The sequence below is a fragment of the Zingiber officinale genome, chromosome 1A (assembly GCF_018446385.1).
Source record: "Zingiber officinale cultivar Zhangliang chromosome 1A, Zo_v1.1, whole genome shotgun sequence".
In the NCBI taxonomy this organism is placed as follows: Eukaryota; Viridiplantae; Streptophyta; class Magnoliopsida; order Zingiberales; family Zingiberaceae; genus Zingiber; species Zingiber officinale.
In genome coordinates, this window is record NC_055987.1 from 155,161,488 (window position 1) to 155,187,871 (window position 26,384).

The following is a 26,384-nucleotide window of genomic DNA, read 5'->3' on the forward strand; positions in this document are numbered from 1 at the left end:
TATATTATAAGCTCCATGATTCATCAAGTCAAAAGTTATAACCTCTCAAAATTTCCACCGATTCTGTTCCGATCCTGTTACGATCCTTCCGATTTTATTTTGATCTTACCGATCCTACTGATCATGCTGCGATCCTACTGCAAAAATCAATTCTGCACCATCCTAGATCGATTTGTGCTTCTAGATCATAGGATCATACGATCCAGAATCACGATTTTACAAACAAGGCGAAATTCCAGACGATCATCGTCGTGGCCAATGGCGGAGCCAGGTGGAAGCTTAGCCCGGGTGGACTTACTAAAGTAGTGTATATTTTACCCGTTGATGTCATTAAATTTTGATTCCTAAATAAAGAAAATAACCCCTATAGCCTGGGGAGCAATCTGGAGGAGATTTGTAGCCCGGGCGGGCTACAAATCCTGGCTCCGCCAGTGGTCGTGGCCTCCACCATCCCTGGGTACTTCGTGACCATCTACTTCATCGACCGGACCGGGCGGAGGCGGATCCAATTGTGCGGCTTCTTCTTCATGAGCATCTCCCTCTTCTCCCTGGTGATCCCATACGACAAGTACTGGAAGCAGCACTTCAACGCCGGGTACATAATCCTCTATTCCTTGACGTTCTTCTTCTCCAACTTCGGCCCCAACACGACCACTTTCATCGTGCCGGCAGAGCTGTTCCCGGCAAGGCTCCGGTCGACGTGCCACAGGATGTCGAGGGCGGCCGGAAAGATGGGGGCCATCACCGGCGCCATAGGGTTCCTCTGGGCGTCGCAGAGCAAGTAGATGGCGGATCTGGATATGGGATGGAGGCCAGGGATCGGGATGATGTATGCTGGTGACGTTGGGGTGTGTTTGCATGGCAGGAGCGGTACCTTCGTTGGAGGAGATGAATCGAGAAGGGAATGGCGATGAATTGGGCATGAACGAGGTCGTGAGCAGCTCAAGGCCATCGAGCCCATTGAGTGTTCAACCGCTAATTAGGCAATCTCCAACGCAATCTCCCGAGTAAGAGTTGTTTAGTGTTAACCTGATCAATTAATTGAAGGTTTAAGATGTGATGCATATGGTGAGCCTTGGAAAATACAACAGCATGTAAGACTTGATACGGCACTTGCCAAATGCACAGATCCACGAACGCTCTTACAGCAGCATGAGACGTTGTTTCAGTGAGTTGGTATCAATGCCATTACTCGTTCAGGAGGAGTTCTATCTCGGCGAAGTCATCGGTCACCACTGACTCGTTGCATATACTGATACCAGTCTGCTCACAAAATGCCTCCTTTTCTGCATCCCACTGTTTCACAATGTCATCGAGCTTGTCCCCTATTAAGTTCTTGTGGTCCGCAATGTCCTTAGCATCGTCTCCAGTGGCCAAGTCGTAAGCTGTTTCCATGGGAAGAAAACATGATTAAAAAAATAATAATCACCATCAGAATTTAGAACACAAACAAAGAAAACAATTTTCTACTTTTGCTAAATCACCTATAAATTTTATATGTGGTTTCTGCAATGGTAACGGAAACTTCATCATTTATCAAACTTGCAATTTCCGTTGTTAATTTCGAAGAACATAATAAGATATTCTTCTGCAATTAGATAGCATATCTACCACAAGGTTCATATTTTACAATTGTTCTCTCACTTGATATTGCAAGAATAGGCAGACAGGATCCAAGTGATAACCTAATATACAGATAATTCAAAGTCTGATGCTTCTGATGATTAACGATGAAGAAAAGACATAAAACTTCTTGAATAAGAGAACCTGATAAAGCCAATTCCTTAGCTTCAGCATTTTCTTCTGACATCTTCTTTAGCGTGTCAAATTCCAATTCTCTTCCCTGCCAACCATTGTCAAGAATGAATTGTTTAGCACAAATGAAAGGCCTTCAAATAAGACAAAACATTACCTAAGAACAGATGATCTTAAACTAACTGTATATTTACTTATCAGAAAGAAAAAGAAAGAAATATTTAGATCCTACATATAAGCACCATAGGACATCCCTACATGTACTTCAATGCCATGAAATACCAATTGTGAACCCAAAAGGAATGGATTTTCATCATCTAAGAAATTAGAAATGGAAGTAATTATAGCATGAAGCTCCACAACTAAAGAGAACCCTACAAGGTGAATTTTTTATGTAATTATGCCACAATCCACTTGTTATACGTGTTAATTCTCCAGTTCCTAACTGATAGGCTTGGTATTGGAATGAAATTAGTAATCTTGGAAGACTTAAGTTTGAGCAAGGTACTTCGATTCCTCCTCTCCTCCCATTCTTTCATCTCTCTTCTCCTCCTCCCTTTCCTGGATGAGCATCAAGGTATTATTTGATGGCATCTAGCTGATGGGTCGTCCACTACGAGCATTTCCCAATTTATCCTGGTGGTGGATAGAAAACTTCCGTGGGCCGAGTCAGTCACCCCAAGGATTAGTCGGCGTAAGCTAAATACTTAGTATCAACTAAAAATAATAATAATAATAATAATACTAAAATGTATGTGTAAATCATGGCTTTGCGAATGAGGCTCCTAATTAACGGTGTGGAGATGGCCAAAGAGTGGAAGGTAGTAATAGCTATTGCCACCACTCAATCCTTACATAGCAGAGGATTAGAAGGTACACGTTTGCTCATCTCATCTGTCTGATCCAGCAACTTATCTAAAGATGTAAAGAATTTTGGATTGCTCCAGGATCTTCAAGTTTTACTATTGTAAATTTCTCCATCCTTTATCATCGAATGCATCAACTAACACTTCCACACCATCAAACAACTATCAATGATGAAAATGCAAAAGCAACAAGTTCAAAAGAACCAAAATTGGTCAGAGATGAGAAGAATGCTAGCTCGAGGAAAACTACACTTAACATTTCATCACACAGAAAAATAGCCTAGGACATCTCTCAACTTGCTTCCTTTGACATCTTTTGATGAAACTATTGCAAAAGCAAGGACCATATTTTCAAGAATTGAAGTCAGAAGTCGCTATCGGCATACCATATCTAATCATTCACGAATAACAATCAATCATCAATACTAGGGGTGAGTAAAAATTCGGTTAAACCAAACAAACCGACTGAATTTAAAAATTCGGTTCGGTTATTTCAAAATTTCAATTTTTTTAAAATCGGTTATTTCAAGTTATTCAATTCGGTTTCAATTTTAAAGTTTCTTATTCGGTTAAACCGAATAAACCAAACCGAGCCTTTAAAATCCCTAATTTCCTAATCCCGTCACCCATCCATCAGGACTCCCAACTCCTCTCATCTTCTCTCGTGACTCTCCACCTCCTCTTCATCTCTCTCACCGCCCTCCCCTCCTCTTGTCCCCTCTCCGTCACTCTCATCAGCAGCCCCTGTCGTTTTTGGAGTTGGCGGCATCAACGATGCCGCAGGTTACAGCTCAAGGTAGGTAGCAATCGCCCCAGCGTAGACCAGCACCAACGTCTCCCCTCGTTCCAGCAGTCCTCTAAGTAGGGCAGTGCTAGATTCGACAGCTTATCATGTTCATTTTCTTCTTTCCATCTTTCCCAACCCCTAATCTCATTCTCCCCTCCCTCATGTTATTTGGTAGGAAGGGATTGCTTGATTGATCAATCCGTTAGTCTTTGTCCTGATTCGTATGAAAGAAAAATCTTTGTTTTGATCAAGACTGAAATTTTGATCTCAAATTTTACGGTTGTTTTGAAGAAAAAAGCTGCCGATTGCTTGGGCTGTGTTAGGCATTATCTACCTCTCAATTATTCTTGAATTATGAATTGATTGATTCAGTATTTTGCAATTTATATGATTTCTAATAAGTTTCTGGGAATCAAATTTCTATACATCTCATTCTACATATATCTCTCGACTTAGCTAAGATTTTGTGACATTTTCGTTAATTCGGTCTTTCGGTTTGTTCAGGTTTTGTTTAAAAATTCGATTCGGTTAGCTCAGACAAATTTTGGTTTGTTTGGTTTCGATTAATTCAGTTCGGTCGGTTCGGTTTTGAACCGAATGCTCATCAGTACTATTACAAAACCAAAGGCAACAAAGACCATGCAAAATGGTCAACTACAACATGGCATGAGAAGGAAATATAGAAACAATATTTACTTGGTGCCTACAATACCAACAAACATAGCACAATTTAATGTGTAATTATGAGACAATTAAAAGCAATTGCCAATTAGAGTTTCCTATACTCTTAACTTCCCCTGATAAGAAACCCAATGGTTATTAACATAACTTCTAATGCTATTGGATAAACAGTTTTTAGTCTCTAGAAGTATCTACCCAACTACCCACCTACTATCTGAACTAATGCTACAAATGAGGAATTAAAAGAGTACTGAGAGTGTAAATGAACTTTATTGTCTTAATATTAACTTTGTCGCTTCACAGGATTTCCAATGCATGAAAAGTTTCTACCAATAACAAGTGCGTCCAAATAATCTGAACACATTAACACTGATATTATCATACTTGAAGTACTTACAAGGTCCATTTGCAGATAGTGGTCAATCTCGGTATTTTCCATTAATCTGCAACATCAAAAATGTAGCAACAAATCAGTAAATATAAGATGTCCTTTAGTAAAAAAATGTACTATATTTGTATTCTCTCACACGGCCAGCAATATAAGAAACATGCTGAACAGCATGGAGAATAAGTGACTCTCCAAAAGCATAGACATGGACAGAAATCAGTGGCTCAGTACAATGTCTGCACAGAATGGGAAGACACAAAACATAAATTCCATGAAAACACATTGGCCTGACATCAATACACAGGATCTTTGGAAAAATGTAATTTTCTGACATTGTAAACCCTCAATTGCTAAGCCCACATGATGTTCAATCGCCAACAATAGCTACATGAAACCATGTACAATTTCAGTTTAACTAAAAGGAATGGGTAAATTTACTACATAATATAGCAATAGTATGTTGCCTGACTCAAATGTCTTCCTTCCTTGCAGACCTCTCATTCCACTAACCTGTAAGTGGCTCGGGCTCTTTGTATACATGACAACAAAATCATAGGACCACTAGGACTCAGCAGTGGGGTGCACTACAAAGTGAAAATCTACCAAAAATAAACTTGAAGATAAGCACCTACAAACATATCATAAACACGAACAAGGGGAGAATTTAGCCAAGGTACAAAAATTACCTTTCATATGCTATTTGAACACACTTGTTCTCAACCTTAATTGCTTCATCAACTATTTGGTACCCACCAACATTATCAACTGAACCAAACAAAAATGTGTCCTTATCAAGCATTCTCTTCACCAGTGCAGGAACAACACCAATCCCCATAGTTTTGGCATCAACAACAAGCATTTTGAGACTCTTTAACTCACCTACAGTAGATGAAATAATAAGAGCATGAAATTAATAATCATATGCATGAATTTACATTTCTTACCAAGAGAGAGATAAATTTTGAAATATGGATGATATGGTTGAGTCTCATAGAGGCAGTAAAGGCAGTAAAGCCCACCCAATCTCCTTGAAAACGCACCTACTGAAACCATATGCCCTGCATAAAACAGTTATTTGTATCATCAAAACACAATACAAAGAAACATTTAATAGATAGGGAGAGAATGAAGAAGTTAATACATACTAATTGAATAGGAGTATAGAGATTGCATAAATAAGCCCTCTTTGGAACTAGGTTTTGCTTCAAAGATGTAAGAAAATCTCTTAGACATCCACAATCTCTTCATATCAGCCAATGTGGTATAGTTTCCCTGCCAATTCAGTAGATTATACTGTAAGCTTCAGCTTGAAAAATATCAACAACAAACTAAACACAATCAAAAAGAAACCTACATCAGTAAACTTGTCCAAAAGCTCATCAACATCCAATTTGAATGAAGCCAGATCCATATCAAAATTGGCAAACTTATGCGCCTATGCTTGACTGGTTGTTTGAAGCCTGATGCCAGGGAGAAACATTGTCACGCCCCATACGAGCTAGGCTTGCCGAGACACTAGCTTGGCTCTACGCGTGTGGATTGTAACAATGTCAGAGCAAAATATAGACAAAAAGTAACTGAACCAGCCTCTGTAGTAACTCCACTAACATTATATACAAATCTGGAGGTCAAAGGAAAAGGAGAATGAACACAAGGTGCAAAGTGAAGATAAGAGAGACATGCATGAAAATACAATCAAAGAGAGCAACAACATAATTTACAATTTATATTTTCATATCATTCATCTTTTATTCTTTTATTAATTAATTTTCATTAGTTATCCTTAATTTTTCATTTTCCGATATTACACATATTATAGTTATACTTTATCAACAACTCAACATAATTTTATTAAGTGGGCGAACAACATGTAATACACTCATCAAGGACGTGTCGTATAGGTAAAGGTGAATGACCCGTAATCCACCTAATACAAATACTCGTGTAAAAATATAAATATAAAGGTGAGCGACCTATAACCCACCCGAGAATGATGCGCCGAATATGAGAGTGAACGACCAACAATCCAATCATATGCATCATATGTATGTACTTATATATACATAAATAAGGTGAACGGCTCGCAATCCACCCAAAAGATATGTACCATATATACATGGGGTGAACGATCTGCAAACTACCAATATGAACTACATCATTTGTATGCACACATACATATACATATAGGGTGGATGACCTGCAATCCACTCGAAAGTGCCTCACATAAAAATAGGATGAATGACTTGCAATCCATTCTGTGAGGTGGCTCACATAAGAATAGGATGAACGACCCACAATCTACCCCGTGAGGAAAATCATCTCAATTTGGCCAAAGCTATGAACTTGTAAAAGGCTTGAAAGCCACGTTTAAAACACGGAAAAAATGCTCTATATTTATATAGAGTTACTTTAATTATTCATCTAGCATAAATAATTCATCTCTTGAGAACTGAAGTTCTACGAAATAAAAGTTACACTCGTTTCTTTATTAATTTACTCGAAAGTTGCATATTTCTTACAAGCATTGAGCTGAAGTTCAAGACTACAAATAATCACACAACTCCTAGAGAGCGAAGCATGAGCTCTAGACTAATTACGCAACTACAAATAATTACGCAACTCTTAAAGGATAAAGTTGAAGCTCTAAACTATAAGTAGTCATGTAACTCTTTTAGAAGGTGGAGCTAAAGCAATAAACTACAAGTAGTCATGCAATTCTTTTAGAAGAGGGAGTTGAAGCTCTCTCGTATTTTTCAATTATATAAACTAAATTGACATAATTATTTAATGATGTTGGTCCACTCTTTATTTCAAATTATCCATTGTAAGTTTTATTAATAAATTTAAAAAGAGTAACGATCAATAGAATATGAAACGGACAAGCAAATAGAGATATATAGAAACTTGCAATTTATTATTATTATTTTCTACCCGACATAATGAAGTTATTATTTACTTATTATCATAAAGCACTAAGTTGACTTATAGCAATAATTAGCATATGAAATAACATTTTGATCTAAAAAGAACTCTGTTTCCCGTCCGTTGAAATCCAAATAAAATCAACAGCTTTCCTATACGCTAGTTGAGTTCCAAATCAGCAAGGGAATCAAGAAAAAATTATCCAAATTATTTTCTTTTAGGGAGTATGTTTAATCATGCACGAAGAAGGTAATCAAAAGAGGTGAAGCAAGAAAACTCCACCTAAATAGAAGTTCTAATCGTGCTTGCTATTGTGGAGCGTTGGCGGCGCCACGACGGAGATACCGGCAGCGGGGGCGAGCAGCGGCTGCCGAGATGGGGCCCGAAACTCTCCGCTGCTCCGATCTCTATCGGCGACGACTAGGGCTAGACGATGGTCGGGGAAAGAGGCGGAGGCGGCGGCGGCGGCGGCGACAGCAGCGAAAGGATTTTTGTGGGTAAAAGTCGTTGGTTAGGGTTCAGCGTTAAGAGTTGCAAAAATTCATGCGCCGACCCCGGACGCACTGTTCCCCAGTTGAAGATTTAAATTGAAAATTAAGCAGACCAGAGGAAGAAAAATTGAAAATTCATGGCACGGGACGGGAGGAGGAGAGGTTTGGCTGGACCTTTTAATCGCACTTTTGTGAAAAGTCCAAGAAGTTTGTAAATTTACAACACCCAACTTTCTTTTCATATAATAGATTTAGCTAAAATCATTAGAACATAAAATAAAATTATTCTAATTTAATTAAAATTATTAAATTAGAATAATTTTATAATAATTTTAATGTAGCAAAAGTAATTTTCTCGTCTTAGCACCCCACCAACTCGTCACTAAGCTAACACAGAGAGAATAGGTAAATCATAGATGGCTATTAGACATTAGTGTTGATAGCCAAGGCATGGGGAAAAGACATGCTCGGACACGCCAATCCCAAAACTTCATATTGCAAAACCCCATGCCTTGTGTGACAAGACCTAATTTATTATAATAATTTTAATAAAAATAGAGATGTTTGTTTATTGTCATCTTATATTCCAATATAGAATTTATCTTAAATTTTATATAAAAATTAAAATATTTGAGTTATCTATTCTATCTATTTTAAAATTTTAATTTTATGAATAATACTTCTTTAAATTTAGAAAATTAAATTCATTTTTAAATATTAAAATATTATTTAAGTTCAAAGAGAAAAAAAATAGATTGGATAATGAAAAGAAAAAATAATTTAAAAAAAATAAGGAGAGAAGAAAATAATAAAAAATTAAAGATAATAAAATTTTTAAATTTAATAGAATAGATAATTTAATTTAAATTTAAAGATATTATAGAAAATTTGATATGAATATTAAATCAGCAATAATTCTTGTTTCCGTTATTCAGTTTTCAACAATTTCATAGCTTTTAAATGGCTCGAGGTCGACTAGATTTTTTTGCAAACAATTTTTCAACTATCGAAGTCGATCGTTTTCCATTAATATAAATAATTTATACATCGAAATTAAGGTGAACAAATAGCAAATGGTGCGAATTCAACCGAACAAATAAAGATAAGCAAAACAAAAAACAAGCACAGCAATCAGCAACAGAGAACGCATCAGAGCTAAGAACAAATGCATCGATGTCTGGCAAGCTTCGCCAAAGGAAAAAAAGATAACAATCAACCACAAGCACCATTCAATTCAGTGCAAGTAGAAGGTGAAGAAGGAGGCGAGCAAGGCAGCCGCCGCGACCCCGACCGCTGGCGTGACTGCGAAGGACCCGCTAGCGGGGGATGGAGCCGGAGCTTCTACGGCCAGGGCGGCCGTGGCAGAAGCAGCCATGACGACGAGGACTGCGCCAAGGAGCTTCTTCATCTCCATTCCCGAGCTATGTACTGAGCTGAAAGAGAGAAAAGAAGGGATTTGGATTGATTTTTTTTTCCTCCTCTCTTTTCCTTTCTCCCTTTCAAGCTTGAGGAGGAAAGGAAGGAAAGGGAGGGAATTTATAGTGTTTAGTGGAAGGTTAATTGAATCAATTGTTAATGGTCCGGCGGCTGTGCGCTGTGATTGGCACAATTTATGAATTGTGAGAATCTTAGTTGGAAGGAAAGCACCAAATTGCCAGTACCTCGCCAGCAAAGGTCTAACAAATGATGATGGGATTAATAATTAAGTATTTGGTCAGCTCATGTTAGGCATGATCATAATTGTATCTGCAGTTTTGTCTGTAATTAATTATATACATAATTAAGTATTTAGTCAGTTCATGATAGACATGATCATAATTATTCTTTTTTGTTGTTGGCAAAGATAGAGAATAAAAAAGACTTTTCTACTTTTATAAGGCGTCTTTTTCTTTTTAAAATGGTTTGGTTTATTTGAATAAAATTGTGTGGGTGACTGACACTGTTTGAGTTGTTAAAAAAAATGGTTTTTTAAAAAAGAAATAAGAATATTGGAAGGATTGTCTATTTAAGTTTATAATAATCTATTTTGTTTTTTTTTTCAGTTTTGTAACGTAGAATCTTTTAATTTTAATTTTTAACCAGTGAAACTAATTTGATGAAATAGTTTGACTAATAAATGATTAAGCTCTATTAAATTGTTAGCTTAAGTTAGTTATTAATATAAAGTCCTAATTTCTAAATATTTATTATTTTTTAAAATAACATTTCTTTTGAGATTTAGGCTATATTCTGATTACCAATATTTTTAATCGGGTAATTAATTGCAAAATATCTACTACTGTGTACGGCAAAAATACCCGCCACCAGCAAATCGGCCCAAATAAGAAGCAAGTTTGTCGGCCCATTATAACCAGTTAAAGCAAAAAAAAAACAACAGAAATGGCGTCGCCCGGACTCGAACCGAAGACCTTCAGTGTGTTAGACTGACGTGATAACCAACTACACCACGACACCATGTTGTTGTTAAATATGAAATAATAAACTTTTTGTAAGTAACTCCTCGCATATTAATAGCAAAAAGGAAACATTGGCGTCGCCCGGACTCGAACCGGAGACCTTCAGTGTGTTAGACTGACGTGATAACCAACTACACCACGACACCATGTTGTTGTTAAATATGAAATAATAAACTTTTTGTAAGTAACTCCTCGCATATTAATAGCAAAAAGGAAAAATTGGCGTCGCCCGGACTCGAACCGGAGACCTTCAGTGTGTTAGACTGACGTGATAACCAACTACACCACGACACCATGTTGTTGTTAAATATGAAATAATAAAACTTTTATAAGTAACTCCTAGCATATTAATAGCAAAAAGGGAAAATTGGCGTCGCCCGGACTCGAACCGGAGACCTTCAGTGTGTTAGACTGACGTGATAACCAACTACACCACGACAACATGTTGTTGTTAAATATGAAATAATAAACTTTTTGTAAGTAACTCCTCGCATATATAGCAAAAAGGAAAAATTGGCGTCGCCCGGACTCGAACCGGAGACCTTCAGTGTGTTAGACTGACGTGATAACCAACTACACCACGACACCATGTTGTTGTTAAATATGAAATAATAAAGTTTTTATAAGTAACTCCTAGCATATTAATAGCAAAAAGGGAAAATTGGCGTCGCCCGGACTCGAACCGGAGACCTTCAGTGTGTTAGACTGACGTGATAACCAACTACACCATATTAATTTTTCTGATATAAAATATTAAACCTTTTATAAATAATTTCTCACATTATCCCACCCATTGTAAACACTAAGCGGAGACCACTGTGTGTTATTATTCATTATGAGACCATGTTATTATTCATTATGAAATAATAAACTTGTTATAAGTAATTTCTCACATATCATGATTCTATTATGATCCTATGCAGAATCAATTTAGGGTCATGATTGGATCAATTAGAATTGGATCATAGAATCCTACAAAAAATCCTTAAAATTTTATCATACATGATTAATAATTAAAAAAATACCTAAAAAATTTATTTACATATAAATAGATAACTAATTTTGTATATATATATATATATACAATCATTTATACTCAACACCTTTACATTACTAAATGTACAAATGTAAATTAACTATTAATTTAACAACCATTCTCTCGTAGTAATAATATTTATATTTTCATATCATAAAATAAAAGAATATAAAATTTCTATTAAAATAATAATAATAACATATTCAACGTCAAAATTATTTCCTTGGTTTATAAGACGATCTAATTTAAAGACCAACAAAGTACTTAACGTACATAACAAAAGATATTGAATTCTTTGATTCAAGTATAAACGCCGGAAATAATCTTCTAAAGACTGGTTGATGTTACACAATATTAGATAATAGACATTCAAAAGCTCATAATTTTAGGAAAAAGAAATGAAAATATTATTGATAAAAAACTAACTCAAAAATAATTAAACATATGTTTAAATAATTTAAAATCCTAATAAGAAGAAAAAAAGATAATAAAAAAGATTAAATCTTCTGGGCATCCGAAAATGATTTAAATGATATTTTATTAGTTTTGAAATAGGGTGGTTAAGGATAAATTTTGAAATTGATTAAAGATCTCTAAACGAGTTTTGATTTGATATGAGTCAAAAGTTATACCTCTCAAAGCTTCCATCGATCCTGCTCCGATTCAGCTCCGATCCTGTTACAATCCTACCGATTCTGTTCCGATCCTACCGATTCTACTACGATCCTACTGTAAAACTCGATTCTGCACGATCCTGAATTGATTTTGGGTTTCCGGATTATAAGATCGTACAATCCGGATCGCGATTTTGCAAACCATGATTAAAATAGTTAAAGCAAAAAGAAGAAATTGGCATCTCCTGGACTTGAATCAAAAATCTTACAGTGTGTTAGACTGACATGATAATCAACTACACCACGACACAATGTTATTTTTTTATATGGAATAACTAATAAGAAACTTCAAAAAAAAAAAAAAAGGTAGCTTGGTACACGAAGCTCTCGCTATGCGGGGTTCTGAGGAAGGATCCATTGTATGTAATTTTACCCTGCTTTTTACAAGAGGCTATTTTCAAGATTCGAACTCATAACCTTTTGGTCACAAAGCAACCTTTTGATTAATAATAAGAGACTTATTATAAATAATTTCTCACATATCACAACCATTATTAACAATTAAAGCAAAAAAAAAAATTAGAGTCCTTCAGTGTGTTAGACTGACGTGACTACACCACGACACCATGATATTTTTTGGGAAAAATTTGCATGCAGTCCCTATTGGCAAACAAATCTTTGCATGGTGTTCCCATCCGTAAAATATTTGTTTCCACTCCCTAGTCAAATATATTTACCTAATTGCCCATGATACTTTTAGGTATAAAAAGTCCAAAAATCAATATAATGCCTCCTAAATTCACTATATTAAATTAGAATCTAGTATATTTTCTATCAAATTGAGTACGATCTTTTTTTTCACCTGATGGAAAATATACTAGATTTTTTTTTTTAAATGATACTCAATTGGATGAAAAATATATTCGATTTTCATCCCTAGTCAAACATATTTACCTAATTGCCCATAATACTTTTATGTATAAAAAGTCCAAAAATCAGTATAATTCCTCTTATATTCACTACATTAAATTAGAATTATATTTTCTATCAAATTGAGTACGATTCTTTTTTCACCTCAATTGGATGAAAAATATACTAAATTTTTTTTAAATGGTACTTAATAGGATGAAAAAATATATTAGATTTTCTTTAAATAGTAAATAATACTGAATTTATAAGGAATTATATTAAGCAGGAAAAAAGTCATGCTCAATTTAATTGATAGTTTAATGTGCTGAATTTAATAGGAATTATACTCATTTTTAGATTAATTGTGTCGAAAAAAATATGAGAGTTAATTTTGATAAAAAATATACTCGGTTCTAGCATAAAGTACTGGATTCTAGTGTAAAGTGTTGAATTTAACTGGAAATATACTCATTTTTAAACTTTTTATACCTAAAAAATCTGAGGGGTCATTTAGGTAATAATATTTGCATGAGGGAGTTGAAACAAGTAATACTTTGCATGCAGAGTAGGGATGTAAACGAGCCGAATCGAGCCGAACAGTATCAGGCTCGAGCTTGGCTCATTTAAATTATATTCGGGCTCGAGCTCGGCTCGAGCTCGAATCGAGCTTTTATCACAAGGCTCGAGCTCGGCTCGTTTTAGAATTATCAGGCTCACGAATAGTTCGAGTTCGGCTCGTTATTAGCTCGATTATCAAAGTTAACGAGCCTAACTCGTTAAGCGAGCTCAGACTCGTTTAGAGCTCTTTTTTGGCTTGTTTTAGAGCTCGTTTTTTTTTTGTTCGTTTTAGAGCTCATTTTTTGGCTCATTTAAGGCTCGTTTTAAGGCTCGATTTAAGGCTCGTTTTAAGGTTCGTTTTTTTGGCTTGCGCGCTTATAAACGAACATGTTCGCGAGCTCACGAGCCGAATATCCTTAAGCTCGAGCTCAGCTCGATAAAATTGTCGAGCTCGAAATCGAGCTCGAGCTCGGCTCGATAAGATAAACGAACGAACTCGAACGAGCTTTTTATCGAATCGAGCTCCGAATAGCTCGTGAACTGTTTAGTTCATTTACATTCCTAATGCAGAGAGTGAAAATAAAGTTTTTTATGATTAGGGACTTAATATAAAATTGTGATTATGATTAAGGATTTTTTCTAATTTACTGATATTTTTTTTATATGAAATTATAAACTTGTTATGGGCTCATTAAAAACCAAAAAGAAAAAATTGACTTTGTTTTTGAATATTTATAGAACAGCTGTCTCTTTGACATTTCTAGACAGTGAAAGAATCGACTTTAAATTTTATGAATAAATAAATAGAGATAAATAACGACGGTTTATCACTTAAATCATCATCAAGTTTACTGGTTCCAATGTATAATATACCTCAATACAGCTTCACGGAGCATGGCAGAAGACTCAAACTAACAGAGAGGTACTCTTTTAAATTTATATAAATGAAGTCTAACCATATTTGGTTTCTTATTTTTAATCTTTTCAATTCATGCAATAATTAAATATTATTTTCAACATTTTTTCATACTTTTGTTTGGTAAGAGATTGTTATCATTAATATAAATATGGAAACTCACAAAAGTCAGTTTCAACAATATTTATTTTTTAAAATTGTATTTCCAATAAAAGTTGCTGAGATTATTTTGGAAATTGTCTTTTTTTTATCCCATTTTTTATTACTTCATATTGACCAAATTCTAAGAATAAATATAGGTTAATTTTTCAAAAATACCCTTGAATTGCGTTTTTAAGGGTTAAATTACCAACTTAGATACATTTAGAGGGCATTTAGAAAATTTTAGTTGACACTAATCTATTGATAATTTTAAAATTTTACCCGCCTGTTTATTATGGTCGATTACAATTGGAAGGTGGATACTTAATGTGGCTAAACTCAAAGGGATAACAAAGTATTACTCACCATAATTTTCTTTGAGCAAAATTTAAAAGAGCCGTTTATGTTTTTTATTATAAAAGGGCATTCTATTTAAAGCAAAATTTAAAACAAAACACTTTATCGTATTTTATCATAAAATTTTTTTCTAATTTTAATTAAGTGATAAAGATATTTTAATATAATAATAATAATAATAAATATTTTTATCTTATGAATTAAGAATCTAAATCTTTAATAATTAATTATTATTTAATTAAGAATCTAAATCCTTAATAACTAAGTTAAATCTTTAATAATTAATTACTATTTAATTAAAAATCTAAATCCTTAATCACTTGGACTTTCCAGCTACATGGCTCCTCACCAGGACTTTTCAATTGCTTGGCTCCTCACCAGGACTTTCTCCTACCTAGCTCCTCACTAGGACTTTTCCGTTGCCTAGCTCCTCATTAGGACTTTCTCCTGCCTAGCTCCTCACTAGGACTTTCCCGTTGCCTGGCTTCTCACCAGGACTTTCTCATGCGTAGCTCCTCACTAGGACTTCATAAATGTCTAATATCCAGTTAGGACTTTTACGTCAAGTCTCTTGTCAACCTTGACCTACTTGACTTGTATTCTCATCAACCTGGTCAATCCTTTGACCATCTCCACAACCGGACGATTGCTCCAGCAATCTCCTTATATTATCAAACATCAAAACTCAAATCCTGACTCAAGCTTGACTCAACTCAAGCTTAGTCAAACTAGTCAATCTTGACCTAGGGAAATTGCCCCAACAATCTCTCCCTTTTTGATGTCTGACAATACCTCTAAGTTAGGCTAAATCTCATAGTCTTAACCTCTTCTTTATCACAAGGCTAAATCTCATACCCTTAACCTCTTCTTTATCACAAGGCTAAATCTCATAGCCTTAACCTTTCATGACAAGGCATGAATGAAGGTTTCCTTCATTCTCTCCCTTTCCTAGAGGGCAAACTCCCCCAGCTTGGGATGAAGGCTGATCCGGTGATAAGGTCGGGGAGCCCTCATGAGGGAAAGGTCAACGACACGTGGAGGTCAACAGTCAGAGGGGGGTCACCCCCATGGGCTCGACGAGCGGGCGGGACTTACCGATCACTAGGCAATGACCTTCATCCGAGAGAACAACCATCTGGCCGTGAACCCAGATTTCCAATGAAGGAAAGAAGACCATATGGCCGAGCGGATAGTCCGCTCGGCCGCGGTGTAAGGCAAGAGTAAAGGCCGAGCAATCTGCCCACTCGGCCAGGGTGTCAGGCTATGAGAGCCGAACAGGAGACGACCCTGAACCTTGCCGGACGAACGACCAACTACGCCAGACCAAAGGTGAATATTCTGGCCGAGCGGCTTGATGGTCAATTCGGGAAGAGGGAGTTAAGAAGTATGGGACAGTGGGGACGCCATCTTAGTAACCCCTGTTGCTGACAACAGGCATGTTCAAGGACCAGGCCATACTAAGTATCGTATGACAAAGGATTCTGCTGTCCCATCAAGGAGACGCTCAGACTGTAGCAGTATGGCGTCAGACATGCTCTTCTGACAAGCCCATGCTGCGGTATGGTGTAGGACACGTGTACACCTCGGTTTGTGTGCACCAAGCTCCCATAGCTCTATATAAGAGCCCTTAGACTTCACCGGAGGTATGAAATCTCTAATCCTGGAAGCCACCTTCTTGTTTTTCGTCTACCTGACTTGAGCGTCGGAGGGTCGTTGCCGGGAACCCCTTCCCGGCTCGACTTCTGTGTAGGTTCGTCGGAGCACCTTGCGATCGTCTGGAGATCTACGTCAGCAACTTGGAGAGCGCCACGTTCCCAGCGTCCGTTGATTCAGCTTTCGGACAGGATCAAAGGCCTAACTTAACCTATCATTCTCCCCCTTTGTTACACATCAAAAGCTGAAAACAAACTCTTCTCCATAAGAGTTAATTCTACGTTGTTTACAACCTCATATGTTGTTAACAACCCCACAATGAAGATCTCATATTCTTCATTGCCGTCAAAGCTCCCTCTTGAGCTCTACTTCACTTCACAATGCTCATCCTAGAGAAACTCTCATTCATTGTATTCAATGCTTCCCCTTGAACAGTAATCTTCTTCACAATGCTCATCCGATAGCATTTTTCACTTTACCAATGAAGGTCTGATCCCCTTCATTAATCCAATGCTCTCCCCTTGAACAGTAACCTACTCCACAATGCTCATTCGAGTGCATTTATCATCCTAGCAATGAAGATAACAAATCTTTCATTGTTCCCCAATACTCGACCCTGAGTATTATCCATCACGAAAGTTTAACCCCCTTCCAAGGTCCTTGAAAGTAAATTTTCATGCATTCAAGGAGTAGCTCTCCCTAAAAATATGGTCAAATTTCTGTCATTGTACCAACAATAACTTGGAGTTCCTAAACAGTTAGGAAAATCAAAACTTGAAATTTTAAGGTTCAAAATTCAATAATGAAACTAAACCCCAACCTAAACTTCACCTAAGTCTACCTTAACCAATCCATACTTGCTTTCATTATGAAAACTGTTAGGATCGATGGACGCGGCTAGAGAGGGGGGTGTGAATAGCCGACCCCAAATCTCGTTCGTTTCGTTCTACAAATCAAGGTTAGCGCAACGGAAATAAAACAACGAAACAAAGACAAGAAATCAAACCTCAATACGCGTCGACGTAACGAGGTTCGGAGATGAAACTCCTACTCCTCGGCGTGTCCGTAAGGTGGACGAAGCCTATCAATCTGTCGGTGGATGAGTCCCCGGAAACCCGGCTAACAATCACTCCTTCTGGGTGGAGAAACCTCGCCACAATGTCTTGCAACAGCAAGATGAACAGGAGTACACGAATATAGCAAGAAACTAAGTACAATACACAAATGTAATAACCCTAGCTTGCCTTCTTGTCGACTGGTTGAAGCAGCAACTTCACGAGACGCCTACAACAGCAGGAACCCAGTCGAAGAAGCTCACACGAAGCTTCGGAACTCAGCAAAGCTCAAGAGCACACCAGCAGCTCAGTAGAAAGGAGAGAAAAAAAGGAGAGCTTCCAACAGTAGCTCCTCAATCTCTTTTATAACCTGCGAAGAAGACACAGAAGAAACTAGCCGTTGCTCTGCAACGGCTAGGATGTGGACCGATCAGGCTCCATCCTGATCGGTCCACAGAGCTCCTGATCGGTCATGGGGACCGATCAGGCTAAGCCCTGACTTGTGCTTAAGGTCTGGACCGATCAGGCATGCTCCTGATCGGTCCAGCTTCATCCTGATCGGTCCTGGGGACCGATCAGATCTTTCTCTGATCGGTCCAGGGACCGATCCCCTTCCTTTTCTCCCGAGCTTCTTGCCTTCTGATCGTTGTTTCCTGATCGGTCTGCAGACCGATCAGATAACACTCAGTAGGCTACTGTTTGGTTACTGATCGGTCACCAGACCGATCCAGATACCCAGTGTATCACTGGATCGATCCACTGATCGATCTAGAGCTTGGTTTTTGCCCAAACCAAGTCCCAAGCCTTCCAAACCAATATCCGGTCAACCTTGACCTATTGGTATCTCATGCTTAGCATCTGGTCACCCCCTTGACCTGCTAAGACTCCCTACCAAGTGTCCGGTCAATCCCTTTTACCCACTTGGTCTTTCCAACACCAGATGTCCGATCATCCTTGATCCATCTGGATTTTTCCCTTGCCCGGCTTCACTCACCAGGACTTTTACCTGGCTTCACTCACCAGGGTTTTCCATCTGCCCGGCTTCACTCACCAGGACTTCCAAACTGCCTAGCTTCACTCACTAGGTCTTTCCCCTACCTGGCTTCACTCACCAGGTCTTTCTCCAACTGCCTGGCTTCACTCACCAGGACTTTCACTTTCACCTAGCTTCACTCACTAGGATTTTCTATCTGCCTTCCTGGTCTAGAGAACGAGCTACCGAGCCCTCTCTGACCTAGTCCGGAGAACGAGCTGCTGAGCCCTCTCCGACTTCCACATGCCAAGCTTCCATACTTGGACTTCTCCGTGTCAAGTCTCCATACTTGGACTTTTCCCGTGCCAAGCTCCCTGCTTGGACTTTTCCGTGCCAAGTCTCCATACTTGGACTTTTCCCGTGCCAAGCTCCCTGCTTGGACTTCTTGAAATAGATCAACTCAAGTCGGGTCAACCAGGTCAACCTTGACCAAGGGTTGCACCCACAAGCTCCCAAGTTTCTGTTCTTGTCAAACATCAAGATACAACTTGAGTCAGGTCAACCAGGTCAACCTTGACCTAATGTTGCACCAACAATCTCCCATCAAAGTACAACTCTCTTCTGTTCTCGTCAAACATCAAAATACAACTCGAGTCAGGTCAACTCGAGTCGGGTCAACCAGGTCAACCTTGACCTAAAGTTGCACCAACAATCTCCCCCTTTTTGATGTTTGACAAAACCATAACCCAACTTAGGTTTTCTAATGTTCTTCCTTGAACATTCTCCCCAAACCTACACTCTCCCCCTTTTTGACACACATCAAAAAGAGTGAATCAAGGTCAAGAGTTTCTTCCTAATGAAAGTCCCATACCTTTCATTGAAACCCTTAATTTCCCCCTTGATACTAAAGTCAACAATTAACTTAGTGATAATCTCATATCACTCAAGTCTTTAGGAGTAAAAACTCCCCCTAAAAGTCAACTCCCCTTGACTAATAGGTAAAATTCCCCCTAAAGGTCAACTCCCCCTTGACCATTGCACCAACAATGTCTTGGAGAGTTTCAACCCTTTAGAAATCCAAAACACCAATTTCATTGCTGAAATTTCAGAAATTTCAGACAGCACAGTCGAAACTAGCACACCCTGATCGGTCACCAGACCGATCAGGTCTTCCCTGGATCGGTCACAGTGACCGATCCACAACTGCCTGGACCGATCAGACTCCCTTCTGATCGGTCCACAACCTCTGATATCAGTTTCTGAATTTCCTTCCGAAATTCAGAAACCCCTACAAAATTCCAAAAAATTCCAGAAATTATAAAACTTTGAGGATACATTCCTCATAACATATACTATCATGGAAAAATAGTTTTCTATGAAAATAACTTCCATTTTCAAATCTTGATACAAAGTTCAAAAGTCTTTGAAATAGCTCAAAGTTACTTATCTTTGTATCAACTTGTTCAATGATGAATGCTATCACTAGAAAAGTTTCATCAAGGTTTTTCAAATCAATTTTGAAATGATTTTAAACCCTTCAATTTAGGATCATAATCTTAGGGCTAAATGTACATGACTTGTACATAAGCTTTCCCTATGATCCCCAATTAGAATTAGGCTCATCTAGGTACAAGAACTATGTACCTTGATCCTAACTCACAATCCTAATATCTCACACACATCTAAGGTGTATCAAACACATCCAAGTCAATTTTGATGTGAGATATGAGTTTAGGTCATCTTAGGCTAAGTTCTCATGTATTTTCTAAACAACAATTTGATCTCCATATCAAATTGTGCTTTTGTCCTTAAATCAAGTTACAAGATGATGACATGGCATATAATTGTATCATAAATGGAAACATGTGCCAATGTCATGATGTCATGGCATAAAGTATGAAACTTAAATAAAGCATGACATTTAACTAACCTAAGCATTATCATGACATTTTAAATGATCATAAAATAAATATGATGTCATGACATGGCATATGGCAAGCAATATATGACAAATAACATGTAAAGGTATAGAAGATACCTAATTCTAGCCTTAGTTGCCATTTTTGATAAGTTTGATCATTTTGCCATAGGTTCTATATTCCTAAGTGTAATAGATCTAAAATCATATACCAAAGATTTTTAGATCACTATGTGCCAATTAGATTGACTCTAGAAAACTCCTCAAATTTGATTGGCACATTCTAATCACCTTAGGAATAATTTTCAATTTCATTTTCAAGGCTTGATTGCACCTTGAAAATTCCTAAAGTGCCACCTTTTGCCATGATTAGGTTAACTACCTATTCAAGTAAGGTTGGCACACCCTAACTCATCTAGCGTGATGAAATCACGCTCCTAGGAACCCAATACCTATTGGAGCTCATTGGGTTCACTAAGTATTCACTAGGGATGACTTCCCTAGCAACCCTTCTAATGACCCTCCTAGGCTTTAAAGCCTTGGTCATTTGGGACTCATCAAGATCCACTCTAGGGGTGACTCCCCTTGTGACCTTGGTGTTGTTCTTCCTAGCCCTAGATTTTGTTCCATAATCGAATGGAACATTATGATAAGTGGGCTTGACCACTTGGGACTTAGGTTTGTGACCCAAACCTTTCTTGTCCTTGGACTTGGGTTTTTGTCCCCTAGACCTTAGAGTCAAATCCTCAAGAGCCTTTTCTAGAGAGTCAAGTCTTGACCTCAAGACTTGATTTTCTTTCTCTAATACCTCAAGCTTTAATTTATCATTTTTCTTTGAGGTATTCCTAGGCATATATCTAGAAGTTTTGAGATTTCTATCTAGGTTTCCCTTAACCTTAGATGAGTTGATCCTAGGGTTGGCTTTCCTAGTGTTATCCTTATCTAGGCTCACATGTTTGGCACCTAAGCTCATGTATTGATTTCTAAGGTTAACATGTTTATCATTATTGGCAATTGCAATAAGGCTACTAGCATGTGTCTTATTATAATTGCAAAAATGAGCCTTAGAGGGTACCTTAGGGTTTGCCTTAGCTCCCCCTATTGATGTGCTCGATCTCTTGTCCTTGTGAGATTGCCTCCCCCTCGGACATTGGCTCCTATAGTGTCCCTTTCGCTTGCATTGGAAGCACACCACGTGCTCCTTGCCCTTGCGTATCGGGACTCCGGCTTCCTTGACCTTTGGCGCCAGTGGAGTCTTCCTAATCCTCCTTGGACACTTACTCTTGTAGTGCCCAAATTCCCTACACTCAAAGCACATTATGTGTAATTTGCTAGAAATTAAAATGCTTGAGTTACCTAGGTTTGAGGATGGATGAACGCTCTCTTCTTCATCCCTTCCGGAGGTAGAAGCTTCTTCTTCTTGCTCCGAACTTGAAGAAGAACTCTCCTCCACTTCATCCTTAGATGTTGAGTGGCCCTCAACTTCTAATTCGACACTTCCATGATGTGAGCTACTTAGCTCACTTGACTCCTCTTCATGGCTTGAATTGGAGCTCTCCTCATGGAACTTCGCCAAGTTGTTCCACAACTCCTTGGCATTGTTGTAACCACCTATCTTACACAAGATATCGTTAGGTAATGAGAATTCAAAAATTTTCAATACCTCATCGTTGACTAGGGATTGGTGGACTTGTTCCTTGGTCCACTCCTTCTTCTCTAGGGTTTCTCCTTTCTTGTCCATCGGAGGCTTGAAACCTAATTGAACACAACTCCAATTTTCAAGGTTAGTCATAAGAAAGTACTTCATTCTTACCTTCCAAAACGCGAAGTCGTCGCGATCGTAGAAGGGTGGAATCGTGACATCTTCTCCAAATAGATCCATCTCTAGCTCGTGCTCCCCCGGGTGTTGATCCAACGAAGAGCGACCTCGCTCTGATACCACTTGTTAGGATCGATGGACGCGGCTAGAGAGGGGGGTGTGAATAGCCGACCCCAAATCTCGTTCGTTTCGTTCTACAAATCAAGGTTAGCGCAGCGGAAATAAAACAACGAAACAAAGACAAGAAATCAAACCTCAATACGCGTCGACGTAACGAGGTTCGGAGATGAAACTCCTACTCCTCGGCGTGTCCGTAAGGTGGACGAAGCCTATCAATCTGTCGGTGGATGAGTCCCCGGAAACTCGGCTAACAATCACTCCTTCTGGGTGGAGAAACCTCGCCACAATGTCTTGCAACAGCAAGATGAACAGGAGTACAAGAATATAGAAAGAAACTAAGTACAATACACAAATGTAATAACCCTAGCTTGCCTTCTTGTCGACTGGTTGAAGCAGCAACTTCACGAGACGCCTACAACAGCAGGAACCCAGTCGAAGAAGCTCACACGAAGCTTCGGAACTCAGCAAAGCTCAAGAGCACACCAGCAGCTCAGTAGAAAGGAGAGAAAAAAGGAGAGCTTCGAACAGTAGCTCCTCAATCTCTTTTATAACTTGCGAAGAAGACACAGAAGAAACTAGCCGTTGCTCTGCAACGGCTAGGATGTGGACCGATCAGGCTCCATCCTGATCGGTCCACAGAGCTCCTGATCGGTCATGGGGACCGATCAGGCTAAGCCCTGACTTGTGCTTAAGGTCTGGACCGATCAGGCATGCTCCTGATCGGTCCAGCTTCATCCTGATCGGTCCTGGGGACCGATCAGATCTTTCTCTGATCGGTCCAGGGACCGATCCCCTTCCTTTTCTCCCGAGCTTCTTGCCTTCTGATCGTTGTTTCCTGATCGGTCTGCAGACCGATCAGATAACACTCAGTAGGCTACTATTTGATGGTCACGGCGTATCACTGGATCGATCCACTGATCGATCCAGAGCTTGGTTTTTGCCCAAACCAAGTCCCAAGCCTTCCAAACCAATATCCGGTCAACCTTGACCTATTGGTATCTCATGCTTAGCATCTGGTCACTCCCTTGACCTGCTAAGACTCCCTACCAAGTGTCCGGTCAATCCCTTTTACCCACTTGGTCTTTCCAACACCAGATGTCCGATCATCCTTGATCCATCTGGATTTTTCCCTTGCCCGGCTTCACTCACCAGGACTTTTACCTGGCTTCACTCACTAGGGTTTTCCATCTGCCCGGCTTCTCTCACCAGGACTTCCAAACCGCCTAGCTTCACTCACTAGGTCTTCCAAACTGCCTAGCTTCACTCACTGTGTCTTTCCCCTGCCTGGCTTCATTCACCAGGACTTTCACTTTCACCTAGCTTCACTCACTAGGATTTTCTATCTGCCTTCCTGGTCTAGAGAACGAGCTACCGAGCCCTCTCTGACCTAGTCCGGAGAACGAGCTGCCGAGCCCTCTCCGACTTCCACATGCCAAGCTTCCATACTTGGACTTCTCCGTGCCAAGTCTCCATACTTGGACTTTTCCCGTGCCAAGCTCCCTGCTTGGACTTTTCCGTGCCAAGTCTCCATACTTGGACTTTTCCCGTGCCAAGCTCCCTGCTTGGACTTCTTGAAATAGATCAACTCAAGTCGGGTCAACCAGGTCAACCTTGACCAAGGGTTGCACCCACAAGCTCCCAAGTTTCTGTTCTTGTCAAACATCAAGATATAACTTGAGTCAGGTCAACCAGGTCAACCTTGACCTAATGTTGCACCAACAATCTCCCATCAAAGTACAACTCTCTTCTGTTCTCATCAAACATCAAAATACAACTCGAGTCAGGTCAACTCGAGTCGGGTCAACCAGGTCAACCTTGACCTAAAGTTGCACCAACAAAAACTCCCTCTAAATGTATACAAGTGTATTCCAAAGGGTTAGGAATGGTTAATGACCCTTGAAAATCAAAACTTGAAGTTTTGAGGTTCCAAAATTCGAAATTGAAACTAAACCTCATCCTAAACTTCACTTTGATTTATCTTAATCAATCCATACATGTTTTCATCAAGAAAATTCCCCCTAAATGTATACAAATGTATTTCAAGATATTTGGAATGGTTATTGGAACCTGAAGTGGCTTAATGTGCTGAAATCAGGCTTTTCCAGTCATAATCAGACTTCCCAATCGATTGAAGTTGAGACTCAATGGATTAAAGCTACTTCAATCGATCCATTAATTGATTATGCAAGCTTTTTCTTGCAGAAATTCCCTCTGAATCGATCGGTTGATCGATCCAGCCTGGGTCAATTGATCAGCTGATCAATCCATTGACCCTCTGTTCACAGGAATTGACTTCCCAATCGATCGACTGATCGATTAAAACCATCCCAATCGATCGACTGATCGATTGAGTTTCTGATTTTCTGAAATTTAGTTTCAACGAAATTCAGAAACTCCTAAAAAATTATACAAAATTACAAAAATCGTGAAAATTTATGTAGATACTCTTTAGGGTATACTCTATCAAGGAAAAATAATTTTCTATAAAAATACTTTAAAAAGATAGTCTAACTTTTCAATGATTAATACTATCAAAAGATAGTCTTCACCAAGGTTTTCAAAAGTATTTTAAAAACATTTTAAAAACCAATATCCAAATATGTTCTTTGGGCTCAATGCACATGACTTGTACATTAGCTTTCCCAATGATTGGAAAATACATAACTATGTGTTTTGATGAACCTAAAACTCAACAAGATGCACTAAATCAACATCTTAAGTTTTGTTCACCATCCTAACATCTCACTTGTATCTAATGTGTACTAAAATACATAAAAGTCACCTTATGGTTCTGTTGTGAGATGTATATTTGGTTTTGTCCTAAACTAAGGGATCATGCATAACTATCTACTTATTATGAAACTTATGATCATCCACCTAGGATGTCACTTGGTGTCATCCCACTTGTTGAGATATTTACCATTCATGATAAATGTCTTTTGTCCTTAATTATAAGGAAATTAACATAATGCATGATTTTACATGACATACATCAAAATGAGCAATTTCCAAAAAAATGCTATAGCTACATGATGTATGTATGACATGACATTGTATTTTTGTGTTTTTCATACTAAAAATGAATGCACCACATGATGTCATGACATGTGATAAGCAATCAATCATGGCACTTTAGCATAGATAAAATATACCTAGATAGACTATCTAAGTATCCTTAATCCCTCAGCTAAGCCTTTAAATTCTAATCCTAGATTGCCTATTTCTTGAAGAAATGCCAAAACCCAACTCAACATTTCTTCCACCTTTTCCCATTTGCGCTAATTGAAATTAAAATTTAAATCCTCAAATTTTAATTTGGCACATTTTACTCCTTTTAAGGATTAATCTTTGAGACTTATAAGACTTAGATTTGCTCTTAGTTCTTAAAAAAGTTATCCAAGTCCTAACTTGACATTTCTTTTGCTTTCCCAAGTGTGCCAATTTAACCTAATTTCAAATCCTCAAAACTTGACACCTTTGTGCTCTTCAAGGCTTAATCACATTTGATTAAAACATGGGTTTTCTCTTAATTCCTTAAGAAAGTATCAAAATTCTAACTTGATTTTTCTTATACTTTTCTTAAGTGTGCCAATTTAGATTAAGTTCAACTCTTCAAATTTTGGCACATATATATTACTCTTTCAACGAGTAACCCAATAATCCTTTTCATTTTCAAAGGTTAACAATAATCTTGAAAATACTCTCAAGTGTCAACTTTACCAAGGTTGGGTTAACTACCTTTCCAATTTGAATTGACACTCTCTAAACCCATCTAGGGTGTAGAGAATATGTTCCTAGGAACTCAATACTTATTGGTGCTCCTTGGATGCTCTAGGTACTCACTCGGGATAACTTCCCTAGATACCTTTCTAAGAACCTTTCTAGGCTTCTTAGAAACCTTGGTCACTTCTACTAGGTCACTCCTAGGGATAACTTCCCTTGTAATATTCTTTGTGACTTTATTTGGTT

At 38.2% G+C, this 26,384-nt stretch overlaps 2 protein-coding genes and 5 non-coding genes across 9 annotated transcripts; 1 reads left to right on the forward strand and 6 right to left on the reverse strand.

The window, feature by feature from the left end:
* The first annotated feature begins 258 nt into the window (after nucleotides 1–258).
* On the forward strand, nucleotides 259–785 carry LOC122005357 (probable inorganic phosphate transporter 1-10). The gene is made up of 2 exons (XM_042560381.1): nucleotides 259–271; nucleotides 355–785. Exons 1-2 carry the CDS (start codon nucleotides 259–261, stop codon nucleotides 783–785), a joined length of 444 nt encoding a protein of 147 aa, XP_042416315.1.
* On the reverse strand, nucleotides 292–7,995 carry LOC122038098. Of its 3 annotated transcripts, XR_006127797.1 has the most exons (9): nucleotides 7,682–7,995; nucleotides 5,832–6,003; nucleotides 5,623–5,749; nucleotides 5,422–5,535; nucleotides 5,164–5,356; nucleotides 4,487–4,532; nucleotides 1,768–1,843; nucleotides 1,118–1,385; nucleotides 292–1,029 (listed from the first exon to the last, which is right to left on the reverse strand). XR_006127797.1 is itself a non-coding variant. In XM_042597679.1 (8 exons), exons 2-8 carry the CDS (start codon nucleotides 5,886–5,888, stop codon nucleotides 1,189–1,191), a joined length of 810 nt encoding a protein of 269 aa, XP_042453613.1. In that variant the 5' UTR covers nucleotides 5,889–6,003; nucleotides 7,682–7,995; the 3' UTR covers nucleotides 1,036–1,188. The 3 variants fall into 3 exon arrangements, 2 of the variants coding, with proteins under 2 accessions (XP_042453613.1, XP_042453614.1); XM_042597679.1 differs by lacking the exon at nucleotides 292–1,029 and having other exon boundaries at nucleotides 1,036–1,385; XM_042597680.1 differs by lacking the exon at nucleotides 292–1,029 and having other exon boundaries at nucleotides 1,036–1,385; nucleotides 5,832–6,098.
* Nucleotides 7,996–10,270: 2,275 nt separating this feature from the next.
* Nucleotides 10,271–10,344, reverse strand: TRNAV-AAC. Its single transcript has one exon. It is a non-coding gene; the product is annotated as a tRNA-Val (tRNA).
* A 74-nt stretch (nucleotides 10,345–10,418) lies between these two features.
* Nucleotides 10,419–10,492, reverse strand: TRNAV-AAC. Its single transcript has one exon. It is a non-coding gene; the product is annotated as a tRNA-Val (tRNA).
* A 74-nt stretch (nucleotides 10,493–10,566) lies between these two features.
* On the reverse strand, nucleotides 10,567–10,640 carry TRNAV-AAC. Its single transcript has one exon. It is a non-coding gene; the product is annotated as a tRNA-Val (tRNA).
* Nucleotides 10,641–10,714: 74 nt separating this feature from the next.
* TRNAV-AAC lies at nucleotides 10,715–10,788 on the reverse strand. Its single transcript has one exon. It is a non-coding gene; the product is annotated as a tRNA-Val (tRNA).
* Nucleotides 10,789–10,860: 72 nt separating this feature from the next.
* TRNAV-AAC lies at nucleotides 10,861–10,934 on the reverse strand. Its single transcript has one exon. It is a non-coding gene; the product is annotated as a tRNA-Val (tRNA).
* Between the last annotated feature and the right edge of the window lie 15,450 nt (nucleotides 10,935–26,384).

Excerpts from the sequence above, each read along its gene's own strand:
- LOC122038098 (XM_042597679.1), bottom strand. The coding sequence starts at position 5,888 with ATGGATCTGGCTTCATTCAAATTGGATGTTGATGAGCTTTTGGACAAG. Across the intron at positions 1,844-4,486 it reads ACTATCTGCAAATGGACCTT|GGAAGAGAATTGGAATTTGA; the intron begins GTAAGTACTTCA and ends AATGGTTGGCAG. Across the intron at positions 1,386-1,767 it reads TAAGGAATTGGCTTTATCAG|CTTACGACTTGGCCACTGGA; the intron begins GTTCTCTTATTC and ends CCATGGAAACAG.